This window comes from Hyperolius riggenbachi, chromosome 11, assembly GCF_040937935.1.
Source record: "Hyperolius riggenbachi isolate aHypRig1 chromosome 11, aHypRig1.pri, whole genome shotgun sequence".
Classification (NCBI taxonomy): Eukaryota; Metazoa; Chordata; class Amphibia; order Anura; family Hyperoliidae; genus Hyperolius; species Hyperolius riggenbachi.
Window position 1 is genome coordinate 87691183 of NC_090656.1, and position 27516 is coordinate 87718698.

At 45.1% G+C, this 27516-nt stretch overlaps 1 protein-coding gene across 1 annotated transcript in view; it reads right to left on the reverse strand.

Annotated features, from left to right (window-relative positions):
* Positions 1–17490, reverse strand: part of LOC137537827 (uncharacterized) — an 83904-nt gene extending 66414 nt beyond the window's left edge. The window contains exons 1-3 of the mRNA XM_068259783.1: positions 17307–17490; positions 10246–10378; positions 8566–8648 (exon numbers count right to left, since the gene is read on the reverse strand). Of these exons, the coding sequence (XP_068115884.1) occupies positions 8566–8648; positions 10246–10378; positions 17307–17490 (400 nt within the window). The remainder of the gene's footprint in view (positions 1–8565; positions 8649–10245; positions 10379–17306) is intronic.
* Between the last annotated feature and the right edge of the window lie 10026 nt (positions 17491–27516).

The window sequence follows — 27516 nt, forward strand, 5'->3', positions numbered from 1 at the left end:
CAAAAGGGACCCATGCAGAGATTTCCAAAGAGAACTGAAGGTATTGATAGAGGAAGGGAAGGAACAAGGTATTTTGAATGAGAAAGAGGCCGACTACATACTCCAAACCCACCCAAGACTGCCAGTGTATTATCATCTACCCAAAATTCATAAGAAATTGGACAACCCACCGGGGAGACCAATTATCTCCGGTATTGGGTCCCTAACGGCAAATCTATCAGAGTACATTGATCAATTTTTGCAAAGGGCGGTAGTAAGGACCAAATCTTACATTAAGGATACAGGCCACATTTTGCGAATATTGGAAGGTCTGGAATGGAAAGACAACTATATACTATGTGTGGCGGATGTTAGTTCGTTATACACGGTTATCAGTCATAGAAGGGGTTTGGAGGCGGTCAGATTCTTTCTAGAGACCCTTACCGATATTCCAGTGGATCAAGTTAGATTTATAGAGAGAGCAATTTATTTCATTTTAACCCATAATTATTTTTATTACAATGGCCAATATTACTTACAGCAGATAGGAACAGCGATGGGGACCAGGTTCGCACCTGGGTTCGCAAACCTATTTATGGCCTACTGGGAGAAATTTATCCTGGGGGGCCCAGAGAGCCCAGGTGCGGACCTGGTAGTGTGGAAGAGATTTATAGATGACGCTTTTTTTGTGTGGGGGGGAGGGAGGGAGAAGCTTTTAACATTTCTCGCTTGGTTGAATGTCAATGAGTACAATTTGACATTCACAAGCGAGTACAGCAACTTACAGATTAATTTTTCAGATTTAACAATTTTTATAGAAGAAGGTAAGATTAAGACAAAAACCTTTTTTAAAAAAGTAGACACAAATAGCTACATCTATTTGGACAGCTGTCATATGTTGAAGTGGCTGTCCAATGTCCCAAAAAGTCAATTTCTAAGAATTCGGAGAAATTGTACGGAATTAGTAGACTATGATACTCAGGCTAACGTAATAAAAGAGAGATTTTTAGAGAGGAATTATGAGGGAAATGCTTTAGCAAAGGTTGAGGAGGAAGCACGAGAAAGTAGAAGGGCTGACCTATTAAAATCAAAGATCAGACCACCAATGTCACCACCCCTTAGTATAAAAATGAAGTACTCACAACAAGCTGGTAGAGTCAGAAAGATAGTGGGTAAATATTGGCATATATTACAACAGGACAAGACACTCAATGGAATCCTATCAGGACAACCCGAATTCACATTCAGGCGAGCTACAAATATTAAGAGCATTATAGCACCAACTATTCCCTTAAAAGAGAAGGTGGGAGGGAAATGGGGTAGTGGGGGATTTAAAAGATGTGGTTTCTGCAATGCATGTAAGAATACCAGGCACACTGACCCCATCTGTAAATTTAGATCATGTGCAACTGGTCAGGAATTTAAGATTGATAACAATTTAAATTGTATTAGTATGGGGGTTATTTATGTAATAGAGTGTGGCTGTCCTAAGCAGTACGTTGGTAGAACCAAAAGAAAGTTGTCATCCAGAATTGGGGAGCATATCAATATTATCAAAGGGGGAGGCAGCAAGTACCCCTTAGCTAAACATTTTAAAGATAAACATAATGGTAGCCTTGATTCATTGAAGTTTTATGCCATAAAATTGGTGGAAAAAGAGTGGAGAGGTGGCGATTTTATTAAAAAAATGTCAAGAGAAGAGACAAAGTGGATTTACACTTTAAATAGTCTGGCCCCTTGTGGTCTAAACAATGATGTTGAGCTATTTGCTTTTTAACAGCCCGCAGAGAATGAGTGTTACGATAAGGCAACAAATGGAGGAGGCGGAGTTACAGCTACAAAGGACGGAGGGAGATAGCCAATCAGGAAGGCCCTGATGAAGGTAGGCGTTTCCTGCCGAAACGCGTAGGCCCTGATTGGTGGAGAAACGAGGTGACGTCACCCGGTAACATCCCGTTCACGGAGAGTATCACCGCCAAGCAGTAAGCGGCTCCGAGCCCCAGGAGTCTCCGGCCGGGACCAGGGAGCTCGTAGAGGCACGCTGTTCAAGACTCCTTTTATCCAGCTGACAGAGGAGAAAACGTCCAGCCCTTCCATACATCAAGGGAGACGTGAGTCAATAAGTAACACGCTATATGCGGAGCAGAGAACTGCTATGAACTTCACTGTCTAAGGTTATTGATGAAACATTGAATATATGAAGAGGACATTTACAGTATATACAGGACTGGAGACTGAGATCTGTTATACATATATATTTTTATGGAGGATCTAGCGCTCATTAAGCGTTTATACAGCGTTTGAAGCACTTTTACCGCAAAAACGTTTTGGAAAGGCTATTTAATCTACACCGGACTGCTATCCACCTCATTAATTTAAGAGAACAGGCCCGCAAACTACTAACAGACACAGCGGGGGTGGGGATCCCCCTGTCTGATCACGGGCGGCTTTAGGCTGGCTTTTCAGTAGGTAGAGATCGCAACCATCGTGAGCTGTGGCTGTGGAGTGTGTGTGGAAGTATTGAGGTGTGGTGAGGTCAGCTGATCTCTAGTAGTTTGGGAGACACAATTGTTGTTTTAATTGAGCTTGTTTTATAATTAAAACTTTTATATTGGAAAACAAAGTGTATTGGTCACTGGGGCGCAGATAGACTAATTTTACCTGTATATATTAATAAACTGACAATCTACTACACACCATTCAATTTTCATAAAAATTGATCAGAAAAATCCAGCAAACCCGATCAAATTTTATCAAATAAAAACGGGAAATCCGATCGCATTTTTTGCTCGAATGTAAAAATTTTTTTGATTTTTCAGGAATTCCGATCTTATTTATCGAATTTTTGTAAAATCAGATCATTTTATTGCATCGTGTATGGCCACCTTTAAGGTGGCCATACACCATACAATTTTTTTAAATATCTGTTCCCCAGATATGATAAAAAAAGATTGGAAACTCTGAGAAAATTGCTAGGGTGTATATATTAATACATTCACAATCTAACACACGCCATACAATCTTTAGAAAAATTTAAGAAAAATTTCCAGCATTGGTCGATAAAAAAAAAAAAGAGAAATCCGATTGGATTTTTCAGTCGAATGAAAAAAAAGCTTGATTTTTTTTCGGGAGATCCGATCATATTTATCGAATTGCTGTAAAATTGGATTATTTTATTGTATCGTGTGTGGCCACCTTTAGAGTTTATTTAAAGTGTACCTGAGATAAAGTAAGTGTAACGATTGGGAAATTATTTCCGTGGTCAGCGCACAAGATGCGCGCTGAAACTGCGGAAATCCTCCACAAGCGTATAAAAATGACAGAACCCAGCTTGGGTGCAATGCACCTGTAGAGAGAAAGTGAGCACAGAGACAGAATGTATGCGTGTCCACCAATCTAGTCGCCACCCGGCGATGGTGAACACACAACAGCGGAAACCAAGTGGGAACGCAATCGCAAGAGTGGCGATTGCCAATAGTGACACAAGACCGAGTAAGATAGAGCACGAGTGTAGCAAGAAAGACACAGCAAATAACAATGATCAGAACGCCAAGGAAAATAACAAATGCACGCGCTAAGCGCGGTCGCTGCACGAAAAGCGCAACAGCGACAAAGCACGCTAATTCCGCGGTCTCCGCACGAAAAGCGCAACAGAGACAAAGCACGCCAACCCTAACTAACCAATGTAACACGAAAACGAAAAGAGAATGCGAATGCTTGCTAAGCGGTAACCTCACCAAGCCTACAGCAGGACAGACAGGAGCAACCAGTAGCAACCACAGCTCTGGCCTACACTCCCAGACAGTGTACAGAAGGAACCACCGTCACTACCGCTAGGGCGAATGCGATCTAAACAGACGGAACGATTCGCTACCGCCAACCGCCGGCGACAGCGCAATCGCAAAGGAAAGACAGCGCAATCGCAAGAACAAGACACGACACTAAACAGGAATGCGAGGAGCACTCCCAAAGGGTATCTACTCTAAGCTAGCAATAGTATCCAACAATGAGCAGAGGGCTGAGACTCTAGGCAAGTTAGCAGGAACAAACCATCATGACCAGCCAGGAATTCTGGGAAGAAATGGTTTTTATACTGCAAGCCATCAGAGGAAGCAGCCAAGCAATTTGCATGACAAGTGGATGCAAATTCCTCCCCAGAACAGCAGCTCAGCAAGTTGCAGAGTGAAGACAGGTCTCCTTTCCAGGGACCTGCAACGCTCAGAGCTACAAAATGGTCAAAAAGCTGTCTGCCTGTGCAGACAGCAGAGCAGATCATTACAGTAACCCCCCCCCCCCCCCCCTCTAGGGACGCCTTCCAGATGTCTCTCAAAACTGATATTTCCCAAAAAAATATCTGACTGAACACTCATGAAGGTCGGGACAGCCCGACAAGGCTCAATTCCAGAGTCAATCTTCCCGAAACCGACCTCGTTGGAAGCAGAAACCACCGAAACATGCCCATCAGTACTACAAGTCTCAGCGTAACACTTATCAGAACTGTGAATGCCAGAAAAGAGCCCATCGATACCCTCCAAGCAATACCCACCACCTTCCAGGGACCGTCCAAAAATACCAAATCTGCCACAATAGCCATTTGAATTGTCCCTTTCAATAGAGAAGCCACTGTTGATCCCATCCAGGGTACCAAGAAAAATTTCTCCCAGAATCTCCCAGAACACTTTGAAGCTCCGCAGAGATCTCAAGAGGCCAGAATGTTCACCAGGCTCACACGAAGAACTATCAAGAACCCCTATGGAACCTATGACAATTCCGGATTCAGGATTACCAGGACAACCATCAAGATCAGGGCTTTCAGGGACCACTTCTGGGCATGCAGGCAAAATCAGAACATGTCTCCACCGAGGAAGCATCTGAGCATGCTGGTAACCGAGACACACTTGGGCATGGGCGTAGGGCCCGAGGTCGCAGCAGTCGCACGTGCGACTGGGCCCGGCTCCTGAAGCCTTGATGGGGGGGCCCGGCGGTCGGCTCCTCTCCGATGCGTGTGTACTGAGGTAACAGATAAGCAGTGCAGGCAGCCACTTTTTTTTTTTTTTTTTTTTTTTTTTTTTTACCGTACTGTTGGCCACACTGTTCTTTCTCCCTCCTCTCTATCCCGGCCCCTCTTAATGGTAATGAGAAAGACGTCAGACGTGTCAGGCGTGCACACGCTGACCTGACGTCTCTCTGCAATGCGTGGCTCGGCGGGAAACAGCTGAGAGGGAGAGGAGAGAGAAGCTGATGGGAGATCCTGTCCTGACAAGACCAGTAGACTGGAGATGTGTGCAGCAGCCAGCTGCAAGTCCAGTTCTCTTATCACCCCCTTCAGAGGATTGATTGATCTCTGGACACTTCTTCTCCCCTGAGACAAATAATGGAGGCTGCTGGTGATGAGAGTAAGGTCAAGCTGCGACTTCCAGGATTCAGGACAGGAGACTGAAGAGTGGTGAGATTCAGCCTGTGTGGGTGATAGCTTCTCAGAGTCAGGCAAGTGTCTGGATGTAGGGGAAGGGGAGAGCTGGCATAAGTTTATGTGTAGCCTGGGAGGGGGAGATGTGGACATGTCTGTAGGGATTTAGCTGTGGGGGACAGGTGAGAAATCTAGGATCTGGCTGTGGGGATGAGAGAAACTTTACCTGTAGTGGTAAGGGTGGGTGCTAGTAAGGATGAGAATTGGCTGTAGCTAGATGTAGTTGGCGGGAGATATTGTGTCACTGACAGGGCCGGATTTATACTTTTTACCGCCCTAGGCCAACTGTCAACAACCGCCCCCTCCCCCCCCCCCCCCAACTTATGCGCACACAAAATATTAAACCACCATTCCCTACCCCCACGCTTGCCGCCCAGGCCAGTGATGGTAATCTTGCACTTTCTGAGTCCTCCTGGCCTTCAGAAAGGTCCTCCCACTCTGCATGCTGATAGATAGAGCAGATGGGTCAAGTAGATTATTTCTGATACACGCGATCTGCTCCGGATTGATAATGGGATACATTTTCAGAGTATTACTGCACAAAATCCATCCCGTTATCGATTGGGAGCAGATTGGACTTGTTGGAAATTGTTGATTCGACCCATCCATCTGGAAAGTTGCATGCTGTGTACCAGACATTACACTGTGGTTTGTGAATTGTAGGCTCCTCTGAGGACAGTCAGTGACATGACTATGTACTCTGTAAAGTGCTGCAGAAGATGTCAGTGCTATATAAATACATAATAATAATATGGTAGGGCATTAGACTATGACTATGGTAGGAATAGAGTGTGAGCTCCTCTGAGGACAGTCAGTGACATGACTATGTACTCTGTAAAGTGCTGCAGGAGATATCAGTGCTATATAAATACATAATAATAATATGGTAGGACATTACACTATGACTATGGTAGAATTAGAGTGTGAGCTCCTCTGAGGACAGTCAGTGACATGACTATGTACTCTGTAATGTGCTGCAGAAGAGGTCAGTGCTATATAAATACATAATAATAATATGGCAGGACATTAGACTATATGACTATGGTAGGATTAGATTGTGAGCTCCTCTGAGGACAGTCAGTGATGTGACTATGTACTCTGTAAAGTGCTGCACAAGATTTCAGAGATATATAAACACATAATAATAATATGGTAGGACATTAGACTATGACTATGGTAGGATTAGATTGTAAGCACCTCTGAGGACAGTCAGTGACATGACTATGTACTCTTTATTGTGCTGCAGAAGATGTCAGTGCTATATAAATACATAATAATAATAATATGGTAGGACATGTCTATGACTATGGTAGGATTAGCGTGTGAGCTCCTCTGAGGACAGTCAGTGACATGACTATGTACTCTGTAATGTGCTGCAGAAGGCGTCAGTGCTATATACATAATAATAATAATAATATGGGAGGACATTAGACTATGGTAGGATTAGCGTGTGAGCTCCTCTGAGGACAGTCAGTGACATGACTATGTACTCTGTAAAGTGCTGCAGAAGATGTCAGTGCTATATAAATACATAATAATAATACTATGGTAGGACATTAGACTATGACTATGGTAGGATTAGATTGTGAGCTCCTCTGAGGACAGTCAGTGATGTGACTATGTACTCTGTAAAGTGCTGCACAAGATTTCAGAGATATATAAACACATAATAATAATATGGTAGGACATTAGACTATGACTATGGTAGGATTAGATTGTAAGCACCTCTGAGGACAGTCAGTGACATGACTATGTACTCTTTATTGTGCTGCAGAAGATGTCAGTGCTATATAAATACATAATAATAATAATATGGTAGGACATGTCTATGACTATGGTAGGATTAGAGTGTGAGCTCCTCTGAGGACAGTCAGTGACATGACTATGTACTCTGTAATGTGCTGCAGAAGATGTAAGTGCTATATAAATACATAATAATAATATGGTAGGACATTAGACTATGACTATGGTAGGATTAGATTGTGAGCTCCTCTGAGGACAGTCAGTGACATGACTATGTACTCTGTAATGTGCTGCAGAAGGCGTCAGTGCTATATACATAATAATAATAATAATATGGGAGGACATTAGACTATGGTAGGATTAGCGTGTGAGCTCCTCTGAGGACAGTCAGTGACATGACTATGTACTCTGTAAAGTGCTGCAGAAGATGTCAGTGCTATATAAATACATAATAATAATACTATGGTAGGACATTACACTATGACTATGGTAGGATTAGATTGTGAGCTCCTCTGAGGACAGTCAGTGACATGACTATGTACTCTGTCAACACTAGATTGCATGTGTCTGTGCTAGTGTGCATGTGCGAGCCATCTGCGCCTGCACTGCAGCACGGACCCCCGACTGAGCTCAGTTTTTTCCACCTGAGCCTGAGCAGGCCTGTGCTGCTACACAGAAGCAGAGCAGCTGCATTTTGGTGGTCACATTGATGGATTGTACTTGCGGCAGAGGAAGCATATTTGGGATCCAGAGGCTTCCCCACCTGAGGTAAGTATCTAAATGTGTCCCTCACAAACCTCACAGGTGCTCTTAGAGGGGGAGAGAGGGAAAGGAGTGGGGAGAGATAGGGGGAGAACAAAAGAGTGGAGAAATAGAGGTGAATGACAATATGGGGGAGGGGAAGGGGAGAGTGAAGAAGAGAAGGGAGGATTAGAAAAAAGAGCAAGAGAGGGGGCAATTATGGTTAAAAAGGGGAAGAAAATAAGGTAGCAAGACGGGGAATGAATGTTGACAAAGAGCATATGAGAGGTGAGAGAGTGAGGAGGGGTTGTGGGACAAAAGAGAGAGGAGATATCAGGGCAGATCCTCTGCCTTTGCTACATTTGTGCTAAATTAAGAGAAAAGGGTAGAGAGAGGAGCAAAAGAGAAGAAAAGGATAAAGACTGAGTGGAAAGGAAAGAGACAGATAAAGCATGAGGTAGGATAGGGAAAAAGGGACAGTGTGAAGGAAAGTGAAAAGAGTGAAGGAGGAAGTGAGACCTTCACATGCAGCCAATAAATCAGGCAGGTTGTGAGATAAAGCACACGGCTGCAGCAGCTGCCAAGTCAGCTTGTATACAGACAGTATATACTGCAGATGTTTGTTTTCTTACTTGTCTCAGCCTTGTCATCTGACGTGAGAAATCTCCGTTCAGCTCCGACTGAAACCTCCGTTCTGCTCAGTCCCCATAGCTCCCTAGAGACAGTGATCAGCTTACCATGTCCTCATCAATCTTCTTGTTATTGCTTAGCAGCAATAAGCGGGGAGAGAGCTACGGCCAGGCAGCATTTCCAGCAGGAGAGGAGGCAGAGGATCTTTGATCTTCCCGCCGCTATTCAGTACTGCATGCGAGGGGGTGGAGTCTGGAGTGTGAAGTGTAAACACACCAGCGTGCCTTGTGCAAACATGCGCCCGACATCTTATTGTAGTCCAGACAATAGGTCTGGCGCCTGGCGGCCATTTTACTGGGGGCTACTAATACACAGCTGCCCGTCCTCCCTCCATCCCCCAACCCGTCTGAACAGCCGCACACTATGGTGTGCAGTCAGAGAAGATGCAGGGCGGCCTCGGATCGGGTGGGTGACTGCTTTACTTCCTTGGAAGTTTAACTGCCTGCGCCCCATGCTCCCAGGCGCCCAAGGCCATGGCCTTGGTGGCCTTTGCTGAAATCCGGCCCTGGTCACTGACACTGAATTGTGTAATCCACTGGCATTTGTTTGAGTATTAGAAAAAAATAGCAGTTTTATTTTAGGAAATTAACTGATCTTTTAAGAAGTTTATTACCTATGGAGAGCTTTATTTATTGTTCTTCAGTGAATTTGGGAGCACTTTCGAAGTTTTCAGCATCTATTGTCTCTTAAAGAAAACCTGTAATACCTTGAGGAGCCTCTGGGCTCCCTGCAGGAGATTTATTGCAAGGTAATATTGACTCATCCAGAGTACAGGGTGGAAAGTCAGTACTTTCCTCAGAGCAAGAAAGGGACTCACAAATGTCAGTGCGAGTGGACATCATAGTTTCATCCATGGTACAGGGTAGACTCACAGAAACATTCACTGGACAAAGCAAAGATCCTTCAGTATCAGATTCGCAAAACCAAAGCGCTGTCTCACCCTTAGACTCGGCTAACAATGTCGAATCCCAGGAGTCAGAACGCAAAATTTGCGAATCCAAGATCGCTTTGGGTTGTGAAACTAACGCTTCCAAAGCGCAAGCCTCCGCAATCTGTGGACCGGACTGCAAAGTGTTCAAGACAGAAACACTGGAACAACTGTCATCTGGCAATGTGCCATTACAGGTGTGAACAGAGCGACACATAGATTTATTAGTCATATTAACATTACTCTTGAGGCTGCATGGTTTAGGAATTTTCCCCATAGCAGGATCATAGATGGGAGATCTTAAAGAATCACTGGGAGAAAAAGATCTGTTTTTAAATGACAAGGGATCCCACATATCTTTGACAAAACTGACACATTCACGCTGATCACAATCTGCAGGAACACCTGAGAAACAGGCATCAGATCGCACAGATTCAAACTCCACACAAGCAGGAGAGAATCTTTCAGAATTCACACAGGTGTCAACAGCGGTGGTACACCCATTCATTTCAGGTCGCACAGTGTCTAAACTCGCTTTACCCCAGAAAGGCAGGAACACTCCTCTGACAACGGTGTCACTTTATTGGAGTCAATTGGTTGGTGTGTGTGTAATTCATCCAAAATCGTCTGCCACACACAAATCAGCGGATTCACAAAACATTCGGCACACTCACCAGATCCAATCAAAGTGTACACAGAATTTACACAAGCATTAAGAATCTCTTCGCTTTCTGCGATGTAAACATCGCAAAACGACTTCCAATCAAACTCGAACTCCTCAATCAAAGCCCCAATCTCCCACGGAGCAAATGGAGGCTCAACCAACCCTATATCAAAGAAACACTCATATGGGTTGGGATCAGGAACATGCATAGATTTACTTACTCCTTTAATATACTGAATGGTTTTGCATAGAAGGGTTAGAAAAGCTGACTGATTAGCAGATACATACTCATCAAAAATGGGTGGTAAACAAGGCAGTTTAAACCAGTTTAAACCAAATCAATGTAAGAAACTGATAAGGATTATCATTCCAGGAATTGTTTTTCAAAATCTCATAATCCCACACAAACAGATCTCCTTGCAATAGAGTCAGGGCCGGCCAGCTCATGAGGCGGGGTGAAACTTTTGCCTCAGGCGGCAAACTTCTAGGGGCGGCACCTGCCCGTCCGTGGGTGCGGGGAGGGGGCGGCCGCCGAGCCGGAGAGGTAGCGGGCAGGACGGGGGTATTGGGCCTAGCGGTGGGGAGGGGGGTCGGACCCCCCCTCCCTCGCCTGGGTCCCCCGATCTGCGCTCCCCTCCAGCTGTAAATAGGAAGCAGCCGATGCCCGATAGTAAGAGGCACGGGCGGGGAGGACTCGCCTTTTCCGCGTTCCAGCGTGCGCTCCACTGACGTCACTTCCTGCAACGCCGCCCACTACTATTTACAGCTGGAGGGGAGCGCAGATCGGGGGACTCAGGCAAGGGAGGGTAGGTCCGAACCCCCTCCCCACCGCTAGGCCCAATACCCCCGTCCTGCCCGCTACCCCTCCGGCTCGGCAGCCGATTTTTTTTTCTTTTTTTTCTAAATATTCCTCAGGCGGCAAAAAGTCTAGGGCTGGCCCTGAATAGAGTATAAGCGAATTGGAGAGCTGACGTGGACGGATCAGTAATTTGAAAAGTAGGATTCAGAAAAAATCTTACACATTCAGAAAGGAAGTCCTCTTTGGTTTCAGTGTTGAGTCTTTTAAAACTCTTAAAGGTATAAGAACCATATTTGACAAAAACATACAAATTGGAAATTCCCTCTACACTGGGAATTTCAGTTTGGCTGGTCATACTGTAACGATTGGGAAATTATTTCCGTGGTCAGCGCACAAGATGTGCGCTGACACTGCGGAAATCCTCCACAAGCGTATAAAATGACAACCCATCTTGGGTGCAATGCACCTGTAGAGAGAAAGTGAGCACAGAGACAGAATGTATGTGTGTCCACCAATCTAGTCGCCACCCGGCGACGGTGAACACACAACAGCGGAAACCAAGTGGGAACGCAATCGCAAGAGTGGCGATTGCCAATAGTGACACAAGACCGAGTAAGACAGAGCACGAGTGTAGCAAGAAAGACACAGCAAATAACAATGATCATAACGCCAAGGAAAATAACAAATGCACTCGCTAAGCACGGTCGCTGTGCGAAAAGCGCAACAGCGACAAAGCACGCTAATGCCGTGGTCTCCACACGAAAAGCGCAACAGAGACAAAGCACGCCAAACCTAACTAACCAATGTAACATGAAAACGAAAAGAGAACGCGAACGCTTGCTAAACGGTAACCTCACCGACCCTACAGCAAGCGTTCGTTCCAGACAAGACAGACAGAAGGAGCAACCAGTAGCAACCGCAGCTCTGGCCTACACTCCCAGACAGTGTACAGAAGGAACCACCGCCGCTACTGCTCGGGCGAATGCGATCCAAACAGACGGAACGATTTGCTACCGGCAACCGCCGGCGACAGCGCAATCGTAAAGGAAAGACAGAACGATTCGCCAACCGCCGGCGACAGCGCAATCGCAAGAACAAGACATGACAGAATAGGCAGTACAAATATACACAATCCTGACTGCACTAAACAGGAATGCGAGGAGCACTCCCAAAGGGAATCTACTCTAAGCTAGCAATAGTAGCCAACAATGAGCAGAGGGCTGAGACTCCAGGCAAGTTAGCAGGAACAAACCATCATGACCAGCCAGGAATTCTGGGAAGAAATGGTTTTTATACTGCAAGCCATCAGAGGAAGCAGCCAAGCAATTTGCATGACAAGTGGATGCAAATTCCTCCCCAGAACAGCAGCTCAGCAAGTTGCAGAGTGAAGACAGGTCTCCTTTCCAGGGACCTGCAACGCTCAGAGCTACAAAATGGTCAAAAAGCTGTCTGCCTGTGCAGACAGCAGAGCAGATCATTACAGTAAGTATAAAGGTGGCCACACACCATTCAATTCTGCAAATTTCTTTTCAATTCAAGGAAATACAATACATTTTTCCGATTAATTATAATATTTGAAAAATCTGACCGATGTACCACAAATGTGTTTAATTTTTCTCTAATTATGAAAAGAAATGATTGAAAACTCTGAGAAAATTGCTTGGATGTATATATCAAGAAATTGACAATCTACCGTACACCTTTCAATTTTCATAAGAATTGATCAGAAAAATCCACCACTCCCGATCGACTTATATAGAAAAATAATGGGAAATCCTATCGGATTTTTTGCTTGAATAAAAAAACTTTTGAGTTTTTGGGAAATCCAATAGTTTTTATCAAATTGCTGTAAAATCGGAAGATTTTATTGTATCGCATATGGCCACCTTAAAGGACAGGTCAGAGGAAAATACAGTGGCGTAGCTAAGGAGCTGTGGGCCCCGATGCAAGTTTTACAATTTGGACCCCCAAGCACTCTATAAATAACAATTGATATGGCGCACCAAAACCTGCCAATGGCAACTACAGTGTCAGAGGTGCAAGAAGGGGATGGGGAACAGTTTGTTATTGATTACCTCTATTCAAAGCATCTATAGAAGTGAATAAACCGAACCAATAGAGAGCTAAAACTGTAGTTGAGGGATGGCCCTTAGGGGCCCCGATGCGGTCGCAACCTCTGCAACCCCTATTGCTCTGCCCCTGGGAAAATAGATTTTCTTACCCGGGGCTTCCTCCTTGCTACCACGGTCACATGGCCTGGAACGCTCCCAGCCACTGGAGCATTGGCCACGCGCTCACACAGGTGCAGAAGATGCCGACCTCCCCATCCGCAACGGAGGGGATCCTGAGACACCGGAGCTGTGGTGAGGGACATATTGGCTGCCAGGGGCTGGATGAAGTAGATTTTTTTTTTCCTCGGATGTGTCCTTTAATGATTCATACTTATTTTGGGGTTTCCTCCAGCGCTGCAGTGGGACTATCAACAAAGAGATCACCTCCACTTAGGGAACATCAGTGATCAATACAAATATTGGCTTTATACACACATTATAAAATCACTTAAAAACAATGCCTTAAAGAGACACTGAAGCGATTAAATCCAGTGCTTTCTTTCATCCTGTAACTCTTGTCAGCATTCAAACAGTATGCTGGTGGGTAACTGAATTAAGTTAACAATGGGGGTAACATCGATTCACCTATAGGAGACATTTTTTTGAAAACTGGTATTAGGTTGGGGATGTATGAAGATGCATGTTAGAGTGGTCTACAGGAAGGGATTAAACCCAAGATACTTTTACAGCAATGTGAAAGTCAATGGATTTATTTGCTGGATGGACTGAATGAGCAGTTCAACCTTAAAGAGACACTGAAGCGAAAAAAAAATATGATTTGTATGTGTAGTACAGCTAAGAAATAAAACATTAGGAGCAGAGACATAAGTCATATATTGTTTCCAGTACAGGAAGAGTTAAGACACTCCAGTTGTTATCTATGCAAAAAAAGCCATTGAGCTCCACGACTTTCAAAGTCGCAGAGAGCTCTGTCTTCTGAAGTTTGTTATCTCAACTGTCACAGTATTTTCATTTTCTTCTCTACAGAGGCGCTACACCTGCTAATGCCGAAATTCTGTTTTGTCCCCACGTTTATTGCCTGATGAAGGGGGCTGGTCCTGCGAAACGCGTTGCACTTTTTTGGGGTACTATTTAATAAATGTGATTGCTACTATTCAGACAGTCTTTCGTGTCTGCTTTATGGAGGTAAGTCCACCACTTCCTCCCAGCAAATTTTAAAGTTTTTATCCGCTTTTATCCTGCTGGCGCCTCTGTTCTCCTACTGCTATACCGTGTCCACCCCTGGTGGAGGAGTGATCTACCCCCTTTCGCATCTACAGAGAGCGACTTCTTATCCCTGAGTGAGGACAGGTCTAATCTCCTCACCTGCCTATACAGTGGTTGCCTTTGTGGTAACCCATGTTTGTGAGTATAATTTTCTCACGATAACCTTTATTTCATTTATGCTACACTATATTGGGCTCTCGGTTTCTCTACACTTTTTCTCTACAGAGGACAGGTCAATTGTTCACAAGACTGTTCTGTAAAAGCATTTAGAATGCTGAGTAGTGTGTAAACTGCAAATATTAGAGAATGATACAATGTTATAAAAAAACACTATATAACTTACAATAAAAATATGAGAATATTTTCTTTGCTGCTAATATTCTAGTAATTATCCGTACTACACAACCAATTCCTTATATCATAAATGTTTTTCTGCTTCAGTGTCTCTTTAACAGGTGGAGGGCTCCCACAACCACAAGCTTACAGCACCACACATTACCACTCACATACGCCGTTACCAGCCGGTACCACTTTTAGATTTGTGTTGGTTGCAACAAATTCTAGCTGGAGCCAGAATTTCAAACTGCCATGTTACTGCATTAGTATACTTAAAGGAACCGTCTCATCTGTCTGCTGCAGTTGTAGGTAGTCTCAAAAGTTCCCTTAGAAGCTTATCCCTTTAAACAACTTTTGGGTTCCTGTTGGCAATGGCTGCATGTAACTCCTCGCCCCTTTGTGCACCGACCACTCAGTTATGTACCATGGGCTCATGTGGCTGCCACTGCAGTGTTACACTAAAAAATATATACTCTGTTTTGAACAGAGTATCGCTCCCACATAATTGTGGTTGTTGTGACTGCCATTAATGCAGTTGAGTAAGGTATAATCTGTTGTTTTGCTATCCAGCAGTGTAGACCAGGGGTCTCAAACTCAATTTACCCGGGGGCCGCAGGAGGCAAAGTCAGGATGAGGCTGGGTCGCATAAGGGAGTTCACGTGTCCCTGCCGCAAAACGAGGGCTGCAGAGCCCCCAAATCGCCCCGGGGGGCAATCCGCCGGCATTTCCTGGAAGGGGCAGAGCTTTCAGCTTCAGCTCTGCTCCTCCTGACGTCAATAGCGGCGGATCGCCGCCTCTGCCCGCCTCTGCCAGTTTCAGGAGGGGGGACCCCACATAATTTTAAAAAAAAAATTCCCACACTCTAAACATAAAAAAAAATAATTGGGAAAATAGGAAAAAATGCCAGGAATCTTCATACAGCCATATTGCGGCTGTATAGCGATCCCTGGCCAAAGCGCTGCGGCTGCGTATGGACCCCCTGGAAACCCTGTCAGGAAATGTATTGCTCTTTCTTTTGATACATGTAAAATTACACTACCGTTAGGCTTGCTGCTAAAAGTGACATTTACCGCATTTAAAAGTATACTATTTTCCTTCGAAACTTTAAAATCGATTTTCTCAAAAACTATAAGGTCTTTTTGAAAAATTGTTTTTTCCTCTTATTCCTAGTGATTTTCTTAACATATCCTGCAAATTTAGGGTTTCTAGCATTTATGGATTTGCTATTAACCATTAAAGTAGGCTGGTTTTTAAATGTGTATTTTTTTCCTTTGCAACTTTAAAATCGATTTTCTCAAAAACTATAAGGCCGATTTGAAAAATTTTTTTCCTCTTGTAGCCACTGGGGGCCCCTACAATCTCTGGGGCCCTGGGGCCACAAAATATTGTATCGAGGGCCGCAAATGGCCCGCGGGCCGCGAGTTGGAGACCCCTGGTGTAGACCATCTGCTTGATCGATATTGGTAATTTTTTCTGATATTTTACTATCACTGATCATAACCCTATTCTCGCTTGGGCCTTCCCTTTATCGAGCCTAACCCTAACCGACCCCTACAAGCACCACAATATTTGCCGATATATATTACCTAACCACACCTTATTCTCACTCTAACTCTTCCTCTACTGTTGCCAAATACCTACCTACCCCAAAGCCACAATATCTGGCGATATTTATCACCTAACCCTAAACTAACAGCCAATTTTCAAAACGGGTTGTTTCAGCACACGGTGCTTAGTGGGGTGCATAATGATAATTTGGGGCTCCTGCCATAGGCGGATTACAAATACATCGACCCTCCGAGTTGCGACAACTCGGAGGGGGAATAGTATTTAACGCCGCTGGAGAGTTTTGCTGCAGTAGGGAGAGCCATCATTCGGCTCGCCCTGGCCCAACTCACTGGCGACACAGATATACGTATGCCCAATTTTATCACAGTTCCTGTCAGCACCCAAATTGCCCACAAGACACAAAACAATAGGGGGTTGGCTTTCTGTAAATGTAAGATTATACAGGGCGCATGCACGGCGCGGAAGGAACGAGATGTAGTTTCTGCTGCTCCGCATTCAGGCTGCCACTCTTCACCTAACTGCGCCAGCTAAACTGCAACTACATGCACCTAAACTGACGCTGGGCATACCTGTTATGTCGCGGAGAAGAAGAGCCAAGAAAGATCAAGAAAAACTCTCCCAATAGGCAGCAACACCTAAAACAAAAGCAGCGGCGTCACTCGCCACAAAACCCAAGATGGCCGACAAAGCTCCGGCATCTCCACAACAGGCCTCGCCTAAATCAGCTAGTCTCCTGCAGGCTTCCACAAAGAAGCAAAGCACAGCCTCAGCTTCAGCTCAGACCCCCTCCCTAGACACTCTGTTAGCAGATATCACATGGGTCTTTCGAGCGGAGCTGAAATAAGCGGTTCGAGACTTCACTATCCAAATCAGAGGACTGGGAGGACATATAGCGGACCTCGAAAAACAAACAGACTCATTTGCTGACGCCCTTGAGGAAGATAAGATGGCGATCGATGACCAAGCCAACAAAATAGACACACTCGAACTTAAACTGTAGGACATGGAAAATAGGAGCAGGAGAGCAAACATAAGAATCCGTGTCCTACCTGAATCTCTCGCTTCCGAGGAACTCAAGCCTACAGCATTGAACCTCTTTAGCGCCCTTCTCCCACAGATGGATCCAACCTCCTTCTGAATGGTGAGAATCCACAGGGCATTAGCTAAACCGCGCAACAACGATCTCCCCCGTGATGTCGTGCTGAAGTTCCAGTTCGAGGAGGTACGTGACATAGTGCTCGAAGCGGCCCGCATTCTTATTGCACTACCGGGGGTCCCTCACTCGATCCAGCTCTACGCTGACCTAGCTCCTTCCACCATCCAGCGTTGCAGAGCTCTTAGACCGGTCACCCTTGCGCTGCAAAAAGCCTCAATCAAATACCGCTGGGGGTTCCCCTTCTCACTTACCTTTACACGTGGAGAGAAAATCTGTGTTGCTCGCACACCAGAGGAAGGCCGCAGACACTTGGAGGTACTTGGGATACCGCTTGAGAAGGTTACTCCGGCCCCCCTACCCCAAAGGGCTCTGCGCCCAACCCGGGTATGGTCTGCTCGGATTCAGAGACTTTGTTTTTCGCAAGCCCCTTCTCCGGAGGACTAATTACAAGGAAGACTGAGGCCTGCAGTAACCGGCGCCATCATGGCGTGAGTGTTTCATCTTCACAAAAACTGTTCTGCAACTAACTATGACCTTGTTTTTGCACCTTATTTTGTTATTTCCCTCCTTTTCACCTATTTTGTTTTTTCTTTTTTTTTTTATATAAACCCACACAACGGTGTACCTAGTTCAGTGTCCCCCGGCCAGCCAGCACATATGTCGACAGGCCTGTTGTGTATACCGCGTCATCACGAATCACTATACAATTCTCCATTGATGATTCTATGTTACCGACTTATTGGCCATTTTCCGGCATATAGACATATGCAGACCCCTTCATAAAAGGACACCGCCCTTTTAGGATCACTCTATGTGACTTTGGGCCTACAATCAGGAACTGGACGTTAAATCGATAAAAGCCCTACCTACATTATGGTCTACAGTGTACCTCTCAAGTATTGGTCAGACACTCACAGCCGCATCTTGCCTAATATATGCTATAGATAACAGCTTTAATACTGACATGCTGTTTGCTGAGGCCACTGACTGAATTTTTCTATAGCATCATAAGGAGTGAATATTCTGTCTACGACATTATTTGACTCTTTACTAAACGTTCTGCAGACAATTTATAGCATATCTTGGTTGGATATATGAATAAGCCTCTTCATTCTGTTTCTGTTCTGTTGCACTGATGAGGCTCAAACAATCCGAAACAGTCTGTATGCATGTTGGATTATTATGGCTCTGCACAAATTAACAAGCTGACACATCATTGCATTCCAGCGGTTCTGGAGGTGTGTTTAGCTGCTAAGGGTACAATGGTTAATTTGCATATATTCAGCAGTGTTGCACTGGGAGACATCTCAGGCTCACTCCAACCTGAATTATCGCAAATTCTTTCTGTTTTAAGAAGGCAAAGTTTTTGTTTTTCTTAACCTCTTAGTAAGGGGGCTTTTAGGACCACTGTAGTCCCTTACACACTCCAATGAGTTCTGGGTCACCATGAGCTTGCTGGTTAGTCTGTACCATTCTGTTTTAAGAATTCGTTATTAGTTGCCCACCAGGTGGTGCAGTTGCGCCACCAACGTTATAATAACAGTTTAGCTCGGCCTTTTGGCTAAGATCAAGTGTAGTATCTGTTCTTGAGGTTTTTGGGAGACATGCTACTGGGAACCCCGGCCTGGTCACCCGGGGGAAGGAACCTTGGATGAGTTGAGCAGGGGGGATGGGAACCTCTGGTCCTCTAGTAAAGGTGTCTGTCCTGGTTCATAATTCTCAGGGGCTGATTGAATGGATCTATACAATGGTCGAGGCTGAGGGCTTTGCTTAGGCGTACTGCCCCTGGAAGTGGCGCTCCAGGTGCACCTGAAAAAACCTGAGATGTGGCAGATCTCAGGCGGAAGTAGGGTGCTTTGGTCTGTACTGCCCATATGCATAGCCGACTAACGCAGCTCCCCGGCCTTTTGGCTAGGGAGAGTGCGGAATTTTTATCACTCCGGCCGCAAGGTTGGGGCCAGCTTGCTGGCACCGGGGACTTGTCCCCTGGGGACTTCGGTTCCCACCTGGCTCCCTCTCGGGGTAGCCACGGACCATGTGGATGGCCACGTGGCCCAGGCCCTGTGGGCAACCACAGGGCAGTCCAGGGTCCTCCAGCCCTTCGGGTGTTGGAGGATGCCGCCAGTGTCCTCCGACTCTCGGGTTGGAGGATGCTTAGTACCCCCTGCGCCGATGGCAAAGGGGGATAAGTTCCCTTCGGGGAACACCGGAAGGGCCCTGCTGTATTGTGGGGCCTGTGGCTACTCGTGCACGTTTTGTGGGGGTGCTTTAGGGCACTCACGCTTTTTCCGTGCACGGGGCTAATAGCCTTGCTTACCCGGGAACTCCTGTTGCATGCAACAGGAGCCAAGAAAGCTAAAAAAAAGTTTAGCTGCACGTATTTCAATTGTTTTCTCTAGATTAGAGTGGTAGCCTGAAGTTCTGAAGTGCTGCTTCAGGACTAATGGATTGCCTACTCAGAGCCTTAATAACTCTGTCTACGCACTCCATTACTGAAGGCGTTTTGCCTACTTTTGAGACCCAGTTTGTCTCGAATGCATGTTTTGTTTTATATATTGGTCCACTTTTATGCAGTCAAATTATACTGGTATTACTACTAGATTTTCTTAGGGAATTCACTGTTCATCTTCTAATAGCAATAATGGTACAAGCTCAGAAGGCACAGTAGCAAAGTCACAGACAATGCATAAAATTAGAAACCTGGTTAACCTAACATAAATGGCATCCTTGAAAATTATATCACACAACGTCAAGGGCCTTAACTCCCCAATAAAACGAAGGAAAGCTTTCATTGATTATCAGAAATGTGCTTCAGACATCAGGGGCTTGATTCACAAAGCGGTGCTAACTGTTAGCACGCCTGTGAAAACCCCCTTAGCACGTCAAAACAAGCTTTTTGCGCTCAAAACTTTATGCGCGTAAAACGTTACGCGTGCTCTGTGCAGGGCGCTCTGCGCGAAGTGCCCATTAAAGCCTATGGGACTTAGCGCGCGCATAGGACTTTGTGCGCGCAAAACTTTGCGCGCAGTACTTAGCGTGCGATCTGATTGAGAAAACCGGTGCTAACCTACTTAGCACCCTGGTTAGCGCACCTAAAGACTTTAGACGTGCTAAGTAGGTTAGCACCGCATAGTGAATCAAGCCCCATATGTCTTCAGGAGACTCACTTCACCAAAACTTCTGCCCCACGATACTTTCATAAAAATTTTCAGCGCTTCTTTGCCTCATCTGCTTCTAGCAAACACAGTGGTGTCATCACCCTCTTACACAACTCCATTCCTTTCAGAGTAGATAAGTCTATCACAGACAAAGGGACCTATGTGAATTGCTATGGCTTCATACAAAATAATGAGATCTGCTTAATTAATACCTACTGCCCACCTGAATTGCCTATGGCTACTGTTAAAAAAGTCCTTAAGATACTGGAAGATTACCCGAGAGCCCAAATCATTTGGGTGGGAGACTTCAATACAGGGAGTGCAGAATTATTAGGCAAGTTGTATTTTTGAGGAATAATTTTATTATTGAACAACAACCATGTTCTCAATGAACCCAAAAAACTCATTAATATCAAAGCTGAATATTTTTGAAAGTAGTTTTTAGTTTGTTTTTAGTTTTAGCTATTTTAGGGGGATATCTCTGTGTGCAGGTGACTATTACTGTGCATAATTATTAGGCAACTTAACAAAAAACAAATATATACCCATTTCAATTATTTATTTTTACCAGTGAAACCAATATAGCATCTCAACATTCACAAATATACATTTCTGACATTCAAAAACAAAACAAAAACAAATCAGTGACCAATATAGCCACCTTTCTTTGCAAGGACACTCAAAAGCCTGCCATCCATGGATTCTGTCAGTGTTTTGATCTGTTCACCATCAACATTGCGTACAGCAGCAACCACAGCCTCCCAGACACTGTTCAGAGAGGTGTACTGTTTTCCCTCCTTGTAAATCTCACATTTTATGATGGACCACAGGTTCTCAATGGGGTTCAGATCAGGTGAACAAGGAGGCCATGTCATTACTTTTTCTTCTTTTATACCCTTTCTTGCCAGCCACGCTGTGGAGTACTTGGACGCGTGTGATGGAGCATTGTCCTGCATGAAAATCATGTTTTTCGTGAAGGATGCAGACTTCTTCCGGTACCACTACTTGAAGAAGGTGTCTTCCAGAAACTGGCAGTAGGACTGGGAGTTGAGCTTGACTTCATCCTCAACCCGAAAAGGCCCCACAAGCTCATCTTTGATGATACCAGCCCAAACCAGTACTCCACCTCCACCTTGCTGGCATCTGAGTCGGGCTGGAGCTCTCTGCCCTTTACCAATCCAGCCATGGGCCCATCCATCTGGCCCATCAAGACTCACTCTCATTTCATCAGTCCATAAAACCTTGGAAAAATCAGTCTTGAGATATTTCTTGGCCCAGTCTTGACGTTTCAGCTTGTGTGTCTTGTTCAGTGGTGGTCGTCTTTCAGCCTTTCTTACCTTGGCCATGTCTCTGAGTATTGCACACCTTGTGCTTTTGGGCACTCCAGTGATGTTGCAGCTCAGAAATATGGCCAAACTGGTGGCAAGTGGCATCTTGGCAGCTGCACGCTTGACTTTTCTCAGTTCATGGGCAGTTATTTTGCGCCTTGGTTTTTCCACACGCTTCTTGCGACCCTGTTGACTATTTGGAATGAAACGCTTGATTGTTCGATGATCACGCTTCAGAAGCTTTGCAATTTTAAGAGTGCTGCATCCCTCTGCAAGATATCTCACTATTTTTGACTTTTCTGAGCCTGTCAAGTCCTTCTTTTGACCCATTTTGCCAAAGGAAAGGAAGTTGCCTAATAATTATGCACACCTGATATAGGGTGTTGATGTCATTAGACCACACCCCTTCTCATTACAGAGATGCACATTACCTAATATGCTTAATTGGTAGTAGGCTTTCGAGCCTATACAGCTTGGAGTAAGACAACATGCATAAAGAGGATGATGTGGTCAAAATACTCATTTGCCTAATAATTCTGCACTTCCTGTATAGCTCCCAACCCTATACTAGCCAGATCAACATCTACCTCCACAGCGAGACAAACTCAACAATCAAAAGCATTCCAGAGCCATATGTCCTCTCTGCACCTGATAGATACTTGGAGGGAATACAACCCCCAAACTAGATCCTACACATTCTATTCACATCCCCATAAAACATACTCATGAATAGATACAATCTATCTATCCGCATCTCTCATACCTAATCTAGTGTATTCCTGAATACACATAAGTTCATGGTCAGATCATGATATAGTGGTAACTTCTTGCACCTCCCTCTCCACCCCACTGGCAAGACCCCCCCTGGAGTCTGAACGAAAGCTTGCTCACCAGCAATGAAGCAGTGCTTGAGGTCGAGGAGCAACTGGTAAACTATTTCAGAACAAATGATTTGCCAGCTACTAGGTCGTCAACACTTTGGTTTGCACACAAGGCAACGATTACAGGCCAACTAATTCCGCTAGCCGTGCAACATAAGCGACGTAAAACAGAGCAGCAATCTAACCTTCAATTTAAACTCTCTAAATTAAAAATAGTATATGCCCAATCCCCAACACTTTACCTGCAAAAGCAAATTGAAACAATTTTGGCCCAACTAGGGGTTATCGTATCCTCACGTACTGAAAAAGCAATACGATGGACCAGATCAAAACTATATGTGCAATACAGAGCTGGGACAAGGTCCTCCAGCACCCAAGGCTGAGACACCAAAGTGCGCCTCTCCATCCCTCCCACCCCAGCTGTCACACACTGATTGCTATTAGACTAAGAGGCACCACAGGGCCCACAACCTCCCCAACCCCTTAATATCTAGTTATCTGGCTTGCAGTCACTGCCATGTATCCCCTTTTCTTATTTCTTTCTGCTTCAAACACAATTAGGAATGACAGCTGAATGAATTCTGCGCCCCCTCCTACACTGCGCCCTGAGGCTGGAGCCTCTCCAGCCTATGCCTCGGCCCGGCCCTGGTGCAATATAACAAACCCAACCCCTGGCTAGCAAAAAAACTGAGATGCCCACAACCTAAACAAGGTCCTGCAAATTTGCACTTAATCTGGAAGTGTTACTTCAGACCCTTTAAAAATTCATCAAGAATTCGCCAACTACGACACTAATCTATATGCCCCTAAGCCCTCCTCCCCTTCTTCCACCTCTCCTTTCACCTACTTGCAATAACTCCCTATATCATTTCTTAGGCTGGAGAAAGCTTCAACTCTTAATTTACCTATTACTACTGAAGAGCTAAAGGAAACAATCTAACGCCTCAAAAATAGTAAATCCCCTGGGCCTGACGGCTTTTCAGCCATCTACTATAAAAAATGTAAGACACAACTTATGCCATATCTCCAGTGGCGGCTCCAGCTTCAGATTTTTGGGGGGGGCTCAAAGGGGGCACGAGGGCTGGCAGGCCGGGCTTGGGGGGGGGGGGGGGGGGGAATTTAAAATTGGGCGTGGTCATGATGTCATGTGGGCGGGGCTAACTGTAATGTAGTTGTACCAGCTAACGTAGTTACATGGAAAAAAAAATGAAGTAAACGCACATAATGACAGGTAGCCTTTCACCAGTAAATGCACATAAGAATCAGCTTTTCAGCAGTTAATGCACATAATGACAGACTGCGTTTCTGCAGTAAATGCACATAAGAGCCTGCTTTTCACCAGTTAATGCATGTAATGACAGACAGTTTCCCCATTAAATGCACATAAGAGACAGCTTTTCACCAGTTAATTCACATAATGATAGACTGCGTTTCCGCAGTAAATGCACATAAGGGACAACTTTTCACCAGTTCATGCACATAATGACAGACAGCATTTCCCCAGTAAATGCACATAAGAGACAGCTTTTCACCAGTTAATGCACATGACAGACAGCCTTTCACCAGTTAATGCCCATAAGAGACAACCTTTCACCAGTTAATGCCCATAAGAGACAGCTTTTCACCAGTAAATGCACATAAGAGACAGCTTTTCACCAGCTAACGCACGTAATGACAGACAGCCTTTCACCAGTAAATGCACATAAGTGACAGCGTTACCCCAGTATAAGTGACAGCGTTATCCCAGTATAAGTGACAGCGTTACCCCAGTAAATGCACATAAGTGACAGCGTTACCCCAGTATAAGTGACAGCGTTACCCCAGTAAATGCACATAAGTGACAGCTTTACCCCAGTATAAGTGACAGCGTTACCCCAGTAAATGTACATAAGTGACAGCGTTACCCCAGTATAAGTGACAGCGTTACACCAGTAAATGCACATAAGTGACAGCGTTACCCCAGTATAAGTGACAGCGTTACCCCAGTAAATGCACATAAGTGACAGCTTTACCCCAGTATAAGTGACAGCGTTACCCCAGTAAATGTACATAAGTGACAGCGTTACCCCAGTAAATGCACATAAGTGACAGCGTTACCCCAGTATAAGTGACAGCGTTACCCCAGTAAATGCACATAAGTGACAGCGTTACCCCAGTAAATGCACATAATGTTATACCTGGTCAGGAGGGTGGGGGACTATTTGCAGAGGCTGGGGAGGGGGGCCCCATCATGCCCTCACCTCAGTGGACCCCCTCCTTTTATGCGCGGCGCCGAGCGGGAGATACAGCTAGCTATAGTCTCCGGGAGTCCGGGCTGCAGCAGACACTAGAGCTTCAGCCGACTGGTCCACTTCTGTCTCCTCCTCAGCAATACCGCTCTGCACGCACTGAATCAGGAAGTAGTGCGAGCGGTATTGCTGAGAAGGAGACAGGAGTGGACCAGTCGGCTGAAGCTCTAGTGTCTGCTGCAGCCCGGACTCCCGGAGACTATAGCTAGCTGTATCTCCCGCTCGGCGCCGCGCATAAAAGGACCCCTCTTTTTATCATTCCCTGAGGTGAGTTAATTATAAGTCTCTCGCCCCACGCTAGAGCCGGTGTTGGAACACCGGCCCTTGATTCAGGGGGGCTTTCTGAGGGGCTTACAGTTTCTCAGCTGGGGCTTCAGCCCCGGCAAGCCCCGGCAAGCCCCAGTGTAGCGCCGCCACTGCATATCTCCTTAAGTTCTATAACTCTATCCTTCAAGGAAAGATACCACCTGCTGAGTTCTTACATTCTATGATAGCCGTAATCCCCAAGCCTAATAGAGACCCCTTAGATGTTAAAAATTATCGTCCTATCTCACTGCTCAACATAGACTACAAACTTTTCACCTCTATCCTTGTCACAAGGTTGAATACATCTTTATCCCCCTTAATTCATAAAGATCAGGTGGGCTTCATACCCCTGAGGCAAGCACCTGATAACGTAAGGAAAGTCGTGGGCCTCCTTCATGTTGCCCCCCCCCCCAAAAAAAAAAATACCTCTTGCACTAGCTGCCTTGGACATGGAGAAGGCCTTTGACACTATTGATTGGGACTAAATGTAAGCGGCCTTGCAGAAAGTGGGTATTGGAGGCAACTTCTTACAAGCAATTAACGGTTTATACTCATTACCTATGGCACAATTAAAACTACCTACTACCACCCCCAAATATATCCAATGAGAAGAGGGACAAGGCAAGGATGCCTGCTCTCCCCAGCAATATTTGCCCTGGTAATTGAGCCCCTGGCAGAGGAAATTAGAAGATTACCTGATATACAAGGAATATCAATAGCAGGGAAAACAGCAGGGATATAAAGCAAGCCTCTTTGCTGACGACCTACTCCGAGTCCTCACACTTACCTCGCCTCATACTTCAATCCCGAATTTATTAACTCTAGTGAAAAAATTTGGCAACATATCTGGACTGTGCCTCAATGTATCTAAAACAGAGGTTCTCTTTGCCAATGTTCCTCGACCACAAGCTGAGCACTTGACATCCACCCTAGGCCTTACACTACAACACAAATATATTACATATTTAGGAGTAAAGATTCCTACTGACCCAGCAGAATTGTATGATCTCAATTACAAACCTATGTTGTCTCAATTGCAAAGAGACTTACTGAAATGGAATCTTCCAGCTATCTCTTGGACAGGTAGAGTCCAGGCAGTTCGTATGAACCTTCTTCCTCGCCTCTTATATCTATCCCGCACACTCCCAATTATGGTAACACAGAAAAAGCTTAAAGATCTTCAAAATGCCATCTACTAGAGGAGGTATGGGGTACCTAATCTTTTATCGTATTACAAAGCAGCTCAAGTGCACTCTAAATTCAATCCACCACTTTGGGCACAAATAGAAACAGGTTTACTTCAACCATACACGTTTCCAGCATTTCCAGCACTACAATGGTCTATGTCCTCCTTACCTCCCTCAGTGAAACGTCAATCTCCTTTATCGGCCCACTCACTTTCAATATGGAGATTGCTTAGGTTTAGAAAGAAGTTGCAAACAAAAATCCCATTACATCTCCCACTATATGGCAATCCTATGTTTACCCCAGGCCTTGACTCGCGGGAATTTGGATGGTGGAATGCCAAAAAAATTACTCACCTCAAGCATCTAATAGTAAATGATAAAATCCCAACCTGCGATCAATTCAAAACTAAAATTGGTTTTCCCCCATCAGAATGCTTTGCAGCAATGCAACTATATCATTTCTTTCCGCTATAGGCCCCAAAAACTCGCCTATCCCACAACGTACCTCATATGGGGCATGGTGTGATCTCAGACCATTAGAAGGAGGCCTCATCTCGCTGCTATACTCCACACTTTCGCAGCCCCTTGAATTTAAAAAACTCAAACCTATGTTGACCTGGGAATCAGAGCTGGGAATTACACTTACACCAGAAAGGTGGTCCAAGTGCTGCACTACTCTTACAAAAGGCAGTACTTACCTCTCCCACATCGAAACCAATTATAAGGTTCTACACCGGGCATATATCACCCCAACAATATTACACAGCATTGATTCATCCAAAACCAGTTTATGCTTTAGAAACTGTGGAAGAGTGGGAGATATCTCTCATATTTGGTGGTTCTGCCCGGTGGTACAAACCTTCTGGGCCGAAGTTACATTACTTATAAACACTGCACTGGGAACCTCTTTGGGCCCAGACCCCTGTTTGCTATTGCTTGGAGATAAACCCCCGAA